We start from the raw sequence: 12,580 nt of genomic DNA on the forward strand, positions 1-12,580 counted from the left end.
TTGTTTAGAAAACACAACACGAGAATGCTGCATGTACTTAAGTTCTATTTAAAAACATGGACCCCAGGAGGTCCCTTCCAACATGAGCTGTTCTGAGTTGCAGCTGGTGTTGGTTCATGCACTGTTTTGCTGCCTCTGTGCAGGGCAGTGGTACAGCCTGGCGCTGGGGGGAGTGGGAGTGAAGTGATGGTACACCAGGGTGTGATACAACACTCAGCTTTGCTTAATGAAACAGTTTAACCCCCTCTTTTCTTCTCTGTGGCAGTGCTGAATCTGGCCAAGCATTACTTTCATGCTACAGACTACATGGGAACAGGTATAAGTACTGGTAAACAACGTCAGCTGTTTTCATCATAATTTCTGCTTTTATGTACGCCAGGCACCTTTGAGCAGCAACTCATTGATATGCTTTAACATTTTTGATCTCACATTTATAACTATTTGAACTGTTGCCTCAATTTCTTCTCCACGGGCAGGAAAACTGAGGCTCTAATAACTTAAGACCAATATTTCTGTGTATGCTTGACTTGCAGAACAACAACCTGCCTCTTCAAGACTTCTTAGAGCCTGAAATTTAATCAAAGAGTGTTGGTGCGTTTTGGTTCCAGAATGATGACTACTCCAGAAGGTGATTATCAATTGTTTTGGCTTACTCATATGCTTAGCTATCTCAAGTTAGCCATCCCAGCCATTAAAACTACTTACATCACTTATTTTTATTGGCAAATATAGGCAAAATGCCAAAATGTTGCAAGAGGATTTAGATATCCAGCTCCCATTGTTTACAGTTACAGTGTCAAACAGTAACTAGGCCTGAAGGAAAATACAGACTATTTGATCCCATGGCCTGGTGATGGTTTTGTTTTTTTTTTTGGACCACGCTGTGTCTACATTCAGAGTTTGATTCTGAGCCACTGAAGTCCACGAAAACACTATTGACTTTGGTGGGAGAAAAATACTAGGTTTCTAACAAAGTAACCTGTGCCAGAGCAGTGCTATGGGTATAGCAGCAGAACAGAGCAGGATGACTAACACATTGTATAAAGCATTGCTTTTATGTAGCAGCTTTAACTGATAGGTTCAGCTCAGTCAAGAGCATCTGCGTGACCTTATGTCCTATTAGCAAGGTTTGCCTACTTAGCAAAGGGCCCTTGGTGTGCCGTGTCCTTGGGTGGCAGTAAGGAGTGTGGCCATGCAGAGCCCCTGAGGAGCAATGGCTGAACACCTGAAGGCGTGATTGATGAAACAGTTTAGGAAGAGAGCCAGCATTGGGTTGGACTTGATCCAGCATCTGTATACATAGATGGAGTTTCTCTGCTGTCCTGTTCTTTATCTGTGGCTGCAGGGGACGTGGCTCTTTCAGGTTCTTGAATATTGGTTTGCTTCTGGGAAACACAAAGGGCTAAAGACTTGTGCTGATACAAGTTACCCTCTCATAGGTTACACTATTGTCTGGTTCTTATAAACTGTCACCCTGATGCTTATTTGATTCATCACTTCTTTCATCTCTCTGAAATGTGACTGAGCTGGCTAATGCTTTTATTATCCCTCACTAGATGTCAGGAAGAAGCAAACTTACACCAGTGTACATGAGGCAGTGAAAGCTGGTGATGTAGAACAGCTTGCATTAATGATAAAACGTGGAGCCTCTATCGACGAGGTGGATTTAGTCCACAAGTTCACACCATTGCACTGTGCTGCACACTCTGGAAGCCTGGAGGTAAAATCATAAAATCATAGAATAACCTGGGTTGAAAAGGACCACAATGATCATCCAGTTTCAACCACCTGCAGGGTTGGCAACAACCAGACCAGGCTGCCCAGAGTCACATCCAGCCTGGCCCTGAATGCCTGCAGGGATGGGGCATCCACAGCCTCCTTGGGCAACCTGTCACCACCCTCTGTGTGAAAAACTTCCCTCTAATCTCTAACCTAAACCTCCCCTGTCTCAGTTTAAATTCATCCCCCCTTGTCCTAAAAATATCTACCCTTGAAAACAGCCATTCCTCCCCTGTTTATGTTAGTGTTTGGACACAGCAAGGTTTTATGGGTTAACGTTTTCCTCTGGGGAGAGGCTGAACACAACATTGCTAGCTTTGATCAAGCTAGATCTATAATCTCTGCCTGCTCTTTTTTTCTGATTTAAGGTATTCACTAAGGAAAGATGTGCAGTTTGTTAGGACTACATTTTACCTTTCTGAAGCCCCAGGCAGTTTATGTAATCAGTGTCCTCAGATTTTACAAAATCAGAGCTTTTCTAACACCAAACAAGGTGTGCCTTCTGGTCTCCCCTTCTAGCCTCATTACCTTCTTTTGTCCTTTTGTTTTCCCCTTCACTCAGAACACTTGGAAAATCCATAAGGATATGTTTAATATTCTGAAAGTGACTGAGCCAAGCAAGAAGTGACACAGAAATGTTTGTTCATTTCCCAGTGTTCTGTCCCATGCCTCATTCTCTACAGAAACAGTTCAAATACAGTTCATTTTCATAAGCAAGAACACTGACTGTTGATGCAGAAATGATTTGATTTCCAGAAGGACTGAGCTGCTGCATTCAGCACAACATTCACCTCCCTGTTACAGCCTCCTTGTGCAATGTTTATAGCGATCTTACTTTGAAACAGCAAGGCTGTAAATAACCGTATAAAAAATGAAGTCCCAAAGGAAAGAGAGCTGGAGACTAGCCTAAAAGAAGACAGTAAATAGTAATGATGTGTAACAAAAAGCTTTAACTAGTTTTGTAGTTTATTATTTTCTTAATTGTTCTTTAAGCTTTCCATGGAAAGCAATAACACCTGCTGAAAAAAAGGTGAATAAAGTTAAAATAATCTGTGATGGGTGAGAGGAGAGATGGGATTACATATACTCAAGAAAGCCTAATAAATGAACTGAGGCTTTACATTTGATTCATGGCATCTTTCCTGCTGTTCATTTTAGCTGGACTTCAAATGAGCATCTTTGCACCATTTTTCCCCAGTGTTTTTACCTCATGCCACATGAACGCTCTCACAGTCTGCATTTTAAGTATGGAATTGTAAGATAAAGAAGGCACACTGCAAGTCATTGCAATTAGTAGGTTGGTTGTGCTTTTTGTGCCCTTGGATGAAGCCTTGAGACCATGTCATTTCCTAACACTGTTTGAAATGTAACATCTACTGTTGATTTATAGTTAGCATTTGCCTCAGATGAGTTATAAGAATTGTTATGGAATAAGAGTTTATTAAATGAATAAGAGCTTGTTTTTGGTTGCGCAGTGCCTTCACTGGTTGCTCTGGCATGGAGCTGATGTGACACGTGTGACAGTCAGAGGCTGGACAGCAGCTCACCTTGCGGCAATCTGTGGGCAGGATGCTTGCGTGCAGGTATGTAGAGATATTCACTCTCCAGCAAAAGGAAGGCAGGCCTTTGGTTTGGACACTTCCTCATGAAGATCAGCTGAAAGTGCTCCTACTGGAGCTGGCTCTGTGTCTTTACAGCTGAAACCAAGTCACTGGTAAAATGACTGCACTCGTTTGTTCCCTCTGTGCTATCAGATTTATCAGAGGAACCCAGCTGACCATCTCAAGTCACCCTGTGAGACAGTGTTTGCTCTTTCAGCCTGTGAGCTTTGCATTTCTTGTAGGCTTTGTTAATAAATGGAGCAAACCTAGAAGCTCGAGATGACCGCGGGTGCAGCCCATGGGCAGTCGTACACATTGCAAACCATACTGCGAAGTGGAGCGGTGAGAGCCTTCTACCTGCAATTCCCTAATGCAGAGCCAGAGTCTGGTATCCTTTTCCATACCAAACCCCTCACTAACTGAGGTTTGGGACTATAGATTAACCTCTGTTGGTACATTCTCATTGGTGACGCTGTGAATTTATTTGTAGTGTAAATTTGCATTTTTTTAATCGTAAGATGTTAAAAAAATCCAGTTGTGTATTATATAACGACTAACACGGTGGTAGATGTCTGAAAACACAACTTTTATGTGTGTTTTATTTCAATGAAGCCACGAACCTGTGAGAAATACGTCTTATGCCGCTTTCGTGGCTTGAATTTGGAGAAATATTTGATTTTGTTTAAATAAAGTAGCACAATGAACTGTTGATACTTATTTATAGAATGTCTCATGTCTAAGCTTCATAAACTAACCTGCAGCTTTTGTTTTAGAATGTAAACGCAGCAGACAGGAATGACTGGAAGCCTGTTCATTATGCTGCTTTTCATGGTCGCTTGGGCTGTTTGCAGCTTCTTGTTAGATGGGGAGCATGCATAGGTGATGTGGATACTGATGGAAACCTTCCAGGTATGTCAGGAATAATCATTTGGTTTTTCAGCCCTTGTTGTGGATGTGATAACTCTAGCACATCATATATAAAACACACCAGCAGCACTGATAGGACAATAGATAATGGTTTGGTAGGACAGAAGGGAACCACTTAAAACTAAAAAAGGAGATTAAATGGTAGGAATAAATTCTTTACTCACAGGGTGCTGAGGCCCTGGCATGGCTGCCCAGAGAGCTGTGGGTGCCCCATCCCTGGAGGTTCTCAGGGTCAGGTTGGATGGACCCTGGGCAGCCTGAGTTGTTGGGGGGCAGGCAGCCCATGGCAGGAGGTAGGAACTGGGTGATCTTTGAGGTCCCTTCCAACTGAACATGTCATTCTGTGATTCCAAGTCTCTGGAGCTGTTCAAGGCCAGGTCAGGTGGCATTTTGGGCAGCCTGGTCTAGTGGGAAGCATCACTGCCTCCCTGCCCATGGATGGTCTCTAAAGTCCTTTCCAAACCTAACCGATGACTGTATGATTTGTTCCATGCTATCAACCTCGTTATTCTATTTTTATAATGATGGGGGAATACATAAATCCCAAAGTACTTGTTGGTTGGCAGCAGTATCCTTTCAGCTCCCACTGCTGCTGGCAAGGCTCAGAGCTCCTGGGAGCTGGCATAACTCACATCAGAAGCAGGCACAGCCTGACTGAGTGCTGTGTAGGTGGGCATTCCCTGTGCCTGTGCCAATGGAGATCATAGGAGGAGAAGGGCAGGTGGGGCAGCAGGCAGGTTCTGCTGCTATCTGCTCCTTTTTGAATGTATGCCAAGCTTGAACAGCTGTGCCAGTGTGATCAGATTCTGGCATGTTCATATGCAAGCTTTTGCATCCAACTACTTCTTAACTGGCTTGGTAAAACCCTTGTTCTCATTTACCTCTGATTTCTCCATCTTGATTTATGGCATACCAGTATTTCTGTGTTATCTATAGTCTGTACTCTCTTCAAAATCCTGTGTGTAGCCACTTTAGCACAAAAAATGAGCACTCTTTGTTTCTTGCCCTTCATAGTTTCTCCACTGTCCCTTTGCTTACCACGCTACTGCCTCAAATTACTCTGTAAGGTGAATGCTGTCTTTCAACCCTTTATTCTTGTTACATCGTTTCCCCTTTAACATTTGCCTTCTTAAGGTTTGTCATATTATTTGTTCTAAATAGCCTATTTTCTTACCTCTATAACTTGTTTGCAGGTTTAGATTTATTCTTTAAATCCATTTTAAAATATTTTATCCTCTGCCGAGTGCCATTTACCCAGAAAACTGATGTCTATGTTCTGTTCTGCAAACCCAGGCTTTGTTAAAGGACCTGGGGCTCTTACATCCCAGCAGGACATCTGGTGTAGTGGCTCAGGCAATAAAGAATCATGATGCTAGGTGCTCTGGTGACAACATAGAAGGTAGCTCAGTTTGCACTTGCTTCTGTTATCATCCAGAAGAAAGAAAATGCATTGTAACACTGTTAATAAAAGATTAACAGAAGTGCTGTGCTCTACATACCACTGTCAATTTAAATCATCTTTATATAATTCAGCTTCAAGATTAGCTGGCCAGTGCTATAATTTAATCTGAAAGTACTGACAGGAATTTACTGAGGTTGCAAATCTATGCTCCTAAAGCTCAAGAATTGTAACACTGCAACTTTTGCATGTTCAGCCTGGAGAAGAGGAGGCTCAGGGGAGACCTTATTGCTCTCTTTAACTTCCTGAAGGGGGGTTGTAGTGAGCTGGGGGTTGGCCTCTTCTCTCGTGTAATCAGTGATAGAACTAGAGGGAATGGTTTTAAGCTGCGCCAGGGGAGGTTCAGGCTGGACATTAGGAAGTATTACTTTCTCGGAAAGGGTGATGAGGCATTGGAATGCACTGCCCAGGGAGGTGGTGGAGTCACCAACCATGGGAGTGTTCAAGGAATGTTTGGATGTTGTGCTGAGGAATATGATTTAGCCAGGAAGTATTGGTAATGGTTGGACTAGATGATCTTCTAGGTCTTTTCCAACCTTGATAATTCTGTGATTCTGTGATTCTGTGATGTGCCAGAAGTTAGCTTAGGGGACTTGTCCTGGATACATCATTAGCAACTATGAAGATAATCAGAAATACATAACTCTTTTGCCCACAGAATGTCAGTCAGAGCATTTTGATGGAGTGATAATGCATACTGAGTTAATACGTGGGGTGATAATCTACATTATGTTAATACATGGGGTGATAATACGTTGCATAATAACTGTGTTTATTTTGCAACTTCTTCCCATTGATGGGACTGGAGACTATGATTTATTACATAATAACAAACATATATTTTGTACCTCTTACTTTGCTACAGGCCCGGCACTCTACTGGTGTTGAATAACTAAAGCTCAGAGTAGCCTAAAGGACAGGGGAGGGAGCACTTCTGCCATATAGGGAAGCAGTCAGTGCTGCGCTGGGTCAGAACAGCTCCTGCTCACACAACTCTCCACAACTGTAAATGTTAAAATTGTAATAGAAGTGCATTGAATACATCTACATATTAATGGGAATATCAGGGGACGTACCTCCAAAGCTCTTCCCAATAAAGTGAATGTCACTGTCATTTTATAAGGTGAAGTAATGGAGCTGCAGAGGTGTGATGCAGTTTGTTGGGAGTGGTGCAATGGATGTGGGACTGAAACAGGTGCCCTAACTCCTAACCAAAGACTCCTCTTTCAATCCCTCTGTTGTCTTATCTAGGAGAGAGAGGCCAGATCACAGCTGCTAAGGAGTAAACATTCCATGGGAAACAGAAGACCCCACCAGTGCATCCCTAGTTGTTGCTCTGGGGTCTCTTGGCAGTGTCATGATGTGTTGGCTGCAGTCAGCTCTGACAGGGCATTTTCTTTTCAGATCCTGTTTTTGACAGCTTTCTTTTACCTCCTTTGCCTATAGCTGAACTCTGTCCTGGATAGGAGCTGAGCATTCCGTATCCAGCTGCCTGCTCCCTCCCACTGTGCAGTGTTGGACACTAGATCTAACAGTTGGTGGAAACACTGCCTTCCTGGTGGTCAGCAATACCCTGCTCTAACATACTTGGTTTCCCCTTGTTCCATAGCTCATTTGGCAGCAGTGGAAGGACACCTGCATTGCTTTAAGTTCCTGGTCAGTAAAATGGCCAGTGTTATGCACACTTTAAAAGCAAGGAATGACCATGGAGAGACTCCAAGGGACTTGGCTGAGAGGTTCTATAAAGACAATATTCTGCAATATATTGACAGTGTGGAAAAAGAGGGGGAGCATCCAGAGACACAGGAAGGTGAGTAGGTATCAAATCTTAAAAGTTGATTAAAATTTACTGTTAAAATAGACATAGTAATTCTATGAAGCACTCGATTCTGAAATCTTGTATGAGCAGAACTATAACCTTTATATATTGCTATTGTAAGGTATGACTGTTGCTTAGGATGCTTGTGGCTCTTACTGACAGCTAGACTGGGATACTCTGCTCAACTTCATAAATAGTATTTACAATAATCAGAATAAAGCTTCTCACATTGTGTTGCAATATGAGTTGTTGTACCAAGTTGCCCATGTTCTGCCTAGACTCCAGCAGAGATCCAGAATCAATGAGTTTGCAGATTTGCCTGTTCATGATTCTCAATAACTGCTTAGCCTGGAAAGATCCCACTGAAATTAAGGTTACTTGCTAACCAGGAATACTACTGCAGTCAGCATAGCAAAGGACACGAGGGTGGTGAGGTTTCAGAGGAGGACGCTGAACAGAACAAGGATATGAGCACTGCACCTTCACCTCTCTACTATTCCCAGACACATGATTTCCCTATCTGCTAGTCTTTTGTCATTGTGCTTACAGGTATAAACACTAACACGCTCCACCTATAAAAAATAACCAGAAAAATCAAATGGCCTGCATGAATAGTTTTTAAACAAGAATCGTAGAATCATAGAATGGCCTGGATTGAAAAGGACTGCAGTGATCATCCAGTTTCAACCCCACTGCTATGTGCAGGGTCACCAGCCACCGGACCAGGCTGCCCAGAGCCACATCCAGCCTGGCCTTGAATGCCTGCAGGGATGGGGCATCCACAGCCTCCTTGGGCAACCTGTTCAGTGCGTCACCACCCTCTGTGTGAAAAATATCCTCCTAATATCTAACCTAAATCTGCCCTGCCTCAGTTTAAAACCATTCCCCTTTGTCCTATCACTGTCCACCCTCATAAACAGCCATTTCCCCTCCAGTTTATATGCTCCTTTCAAGGACTGGAAGGCCACAACAAGGTCTCCCCTGAGCCTTCTCTTCTCCAATCTAAACAAGCCCAGTTCCCTCAACCTTTCCTCATAGGACAGATGCTCCAGCCCTCTGATCATCTTAGTGGCCCTCCTCTGGACCCGCACCAAGAGCTCCATGTCCTTCCTGTACTGGGGACCCCAGGTCTGGATGCAGTACTGCAGATGGGGCCTCACAAGAGCTGAGTAGAGGGGGAGAAGTAGTATAGTTTATGTATTTGTTTAGACTATGGAAATCTGAATAGGTAGATGACTACTGTTACCGCCAGTAATAAACATTAGCTATAAAATAAAGGTATACTTCTTAGTTCAGATTTGTGAAATTAATCACTCAGCTGTATAAGATGCCTGTAGACGTAACCAAGTGAAGTTTAGTCAAGTCTGTGATGAACAATCCTAGATATGCAGCTGCATTTTAGCTAATTAAAGGTGCATTAACCTTGCTATGGAATGCCTGTGAGTGAGTTGTTATCAAAGATGCAAATTGAGACAAATATGAGCAGGTTTTGTGGAATTACTGGCATCTGCTCAGAAACATGCATTTCATTTTCAGTTTTAGATTTCCCAGCTCATGACGCTGCTTTCAGAGGGGACTTGTTAGAACTCAGAAGATTAGTGAGTTGTGGAGCAATCAATATTAATGAGCGGGATGATAAGGGATCCACTCTCATGCACAAAGGTAAGTAATTATGATCAGTGTTTGAGCTTTTTACTGTTTATTGCTGGCTTCTTTACTTAAATTTTCAACTGGCTGCTCATTAGATAAACTTAATGAAAACCAGCATCTCATTTTCTGAAGGCCTGAAGGAGCAACCTTGAAAAACATTTAATGACATATGCATATGCAGGGGTCACTTTAACAACAAAATAACCAAGCTGAAGTCAAGATAGAACACAGAATCACAGAATCACAGAATCACAGAATGACCCGGGTTGGAAGGGACCTCAAGGATCATGTAGTTCCAACCCTCTGCCTGGCAGGGCCACCAAACATACACATTTACTAGATCAGGTTGCCCAGGGCCCTGTCCAACCTGGTCTTGAACACCTCCAAGGACGGGGCATCCACAACCTCACTGGGCAGCCTGTTCCAGGCCCTAACCACTCTCCTAGTGAAGAACTTCCCCCTAACATCCAACCTAAATCTTCCCTCTTTTAACTTAAAACCATTTCCCCTAGTCCTGCTATTAACAGTTTGTTTTAAAAAGAAAACAATTTGTATCCAAATAGAAATGGCAAAGAAAAGATAGAGGTATTCCTGTAATATGCTTTTAACACAATTTCCCATAATTCGTTTTGCTCAGAGAAAAAATGGCAGAATTTTTTAAAACATGTAGAGAAAAACTTTACATTCCTTCACATTTCTTCCCACTACCTTTTCTTGGATAGTTTCTAGCCAACAATTGTTTCACCCCCAAACTTCACCTCCAGTGTTTCCGTTACGGAGAACTTTTATGGCTGATTATCAGTACATTTCCTTGTTTTAGTCTGACACATCTCCCAATGGGGTGCTGTCAGAGGCAGATCTGTTTTACCTTAAGAAAAAGGCTCGCTGGTTTCAGACAGACATGCCAAGGACAATCTTCCATATGTGAGACATCATTACTGGGGACCATGCAGTGTGGGCAGTAGCCGTGCTGATGCATGGGACTGAGAACATTTAGTACAGAAAGCTCACGTACAGAAAGAGTTGCACGTACATTTCAGGGACCAGAAAAAGGTTCAAACCCACTCCGTGTGATATTCCCTAAAAATCAATATACTCACATATTCTCTGAAATAGCATCTCTCCTTTGTGGTCTTAATGAACCCAAATTATGTCATGTTAAACCATGACAGAAAGGGGAAGTAGGAAGTTCAAAACGCTGCTGTACATGGCTGACTTGTGTTTACCTTTCTTCCCCCAGCTGCAGGACAAAGGCATATCCATTGCTTGCAGTGGTTGATTGAAATGGGGGCTGACTGTGACATTACAGATGATGCTGGAGAGACTCCAAAGGACGTAGCCAAGAGGTAGCAGTACATGCCACAGCTCTTTTGTTCAACATTTATTTTACTATTTAAATATCAAGTCAGCTTTGTTGTAATTACTCCTGATTTTTGGTGATGAAGCAAGAACTAATCAAGCCCTTGAACTACACTGATAAGCAAAGCCACATCGTAGCTGTAAAAGTCTGAACGTTTATTTTTTACTTATTTATTTTGAGCAAGGTCAGGCATGAAAGATGAAAACTATTGGATCTGCAAAAGGAAAATTGCGAGCCTGTGTGCTCCAGCTGTACAGAGCAAATGGGAGCTAGAGAAGGCTGGTTGATTTTTATTTGATAAAAGTAATGTAGTTGCTGATGAGATTCAGTTAAGAAATCCTACAAAGCAAAACATGTTTCTGAAGTGGGAGTCGCTGTAATAAGATTTCAGTGAGGCAGAGCGCTGTGGAAAGGAGATTGCTGCTCATGGTTTGTGCACTAATGCTTCCTCAGATCCTGAAACACTGTCCTCTGGACAGGAACACAAAGTGTTTTAGAGTTTCTATCTCATGTGGGGGGCATGGCTGTGTGCTTATAGGTTACAGGGTTATATCAGTGTAGGTTAACTGTTCTCTGTGCAGATTTGCCCAGCTAGCAGCTGTGGAACTTTTGACCCAAAGAACTGGAGATGGTAACTCTAGTGATGAAGAACTGGATGCAAGCAACATAGCATTTTTTGAAAGACATGGTGTGGAAGGGAGTACAGATAGCAAAGAAGACTTAATCCTGGATAAAGAAGAGAAAAAGAATGCACGCAGTAAGCACTGTCTTTCTTCACTCCTTATTCCAACAGGCAGAAGAATTAGTTCTGTTTTCTAAGTAAGTCAACCTATCTGCACCTGCTTTGCTGTCAGTGGGTTTGATAATTAAGATGACATGAGACCAGTTGTTGAATTCAGCCACTGCACACAGCAATGCTGTAATACAGGCCTCCACTAACTCTATTTCCAGCCTGGGACAAAAGGGGGGAGAATAAACCCATTCTGAAGGAGAGTTCTGATGCAAAAGAGTGATCCTGCAATATGCGTGGTAGCTACTATGACCTGTGGCAGCTGGGGAATGGGGGGACAACTCCTAAAGTCCCCAGTCCAGTCTGAACTGGGCATCAGCTACCCAGCAAGATGAACAGCCAGCAGCCAGTCACCATGGAAGCATTCAAGGACCATTTCACTCCCTTTTCTAAATACAGAGAATTCATATTCTCTGTCCGGGACAAACTGATAACCTCTCAGTTCAGAATGTAGCAAAGGCTGCAGCTCACTTCAGTGTCCCAAGCTGAAAGCTGTTAACATACTCACTCCAGAATTTCCTTGCACCACACCTCACAATCTTAGCGAGATCAAGCAGCAGGGCTGCCATCCATCCCACTAACCGGAGGCAGAGCAGCAGGGCTGCCATCTATCCCACTAACCGGAGGCAGAGCAGCAGGGCTGCCATCCATCCCACTAACCGGAGGCAGAGCAGCAGGGCTGCCATCCATCCCACTAACCGGAGGCAGAGCAGCAGGGCTGCCATCTATCCCACTAACCGGAGGCAGAGCAGCAGGGCTGCCATCCATCCCACTAACCGGAGGCAGAGCAGCAGGGCTGCCATCCATCCCACTAACCGGAGGCAGAGCAGCAGGGCTGCCATCCATCCCACTAACCGGAGGCAGAGCAGCAGGGCTGCCATCCATCCCACTAACCAGAGGCAAAGCAGCAGGGCTGCCATCCATCCCACTAACCGGAGGCAGAGCAGCAGGGCTGCGGGCTCTATCCCGGCTCTCCCTGAGGCGGCCGATCTCGGCTCGGCAGCCATCCAGCTGGCTCTCCAGGTTTTCCCTCCTGACTCGCTCGGATTCCAGCTGAGCCTCCAGCTCCCTCACGGTCCTGCAAAACACAAAGGGGACAAACAGCATCAAGAACAGCCAGCCGTGCCCAGTCCGCTCCAAGAGTGTTTTAAGGAGCAGGCTAGTGAGAGCAGAAAACAGCTCAAATGCAGCGTAC

At 43.8% G+C, this 12,580-nt stretch overlaps 2 protein-coding genes across 8 annotated transcripts in view; one reads left to right on the plus strand and one right to left on the minus strand.

The window, feature by feature from the left end:
* LOC146758538 (ankyrin repeat domain-containing protein 42-like) overlaps positions 1-12,580 on the minus strand; it is a 58,643-nt gene that overhangs the window by 29,464 nt on the left and 16,599 nt on the right. For 4 of the 7 annotated variants that reach the window (XM_085514554.1, XM_085514550.1, XM_085514553.1 and 1 more), the window contains one exon: positions 10,588-12,463. The exons of 1 other annotated variant lie outside the window; for it this stretch is intronic. In XM_085514554.1, the coding sequence (XP_085370680.1) occupies positions 11,935-12,463 (529 nt within the window). In that variant the 3' untranslated portion in view covers positions 10,588-11,934. Of the gene's footprint in view, positions 1-25; positions 568-691; positions 1,715-10,587; positions 12,464-12,580 lie in introns of those variants that run through there. 2 more of the 7 variants (XR_014934013.1, XM_085514555.1) reach the window with 2 other exon arrangements.
* Positions 2,581-9,463, plus strand: LOC146758540 (ankyrin repeat domain-containing protein 42-like). Its single transcript, XM_085514556.1, has 4 exons — positions 2,581-3,722; positions 4,154-4,289; positions 7,376-7,576; positions 9,122-9,463. Exons 1-4 carry the CDS (start codon positions 3,660-3,662, stop codon positions 9,253-9,255), a joined length of 534 nt encoding a protein of 177 aa, XP_085370682.1. The 5' UTR covers positions 2,581-3,659; the 3' UTR covers positions 9,256-9,463.

Source organism: Coturnix japonica, chromosome 13 (genome assembly GCF_054131305.1).
Source record: "Coturnix japonica strain WE chromosome 13, WE-NBRP24, whole genome shotgun sequence".
NCBI classification, from domain to species: domain Eukaryota; kingdom Metazoa; phylum Chordata; class Aves; order Galliformes; family Phasianidae; genus Coturnix; species Coturnix japonica.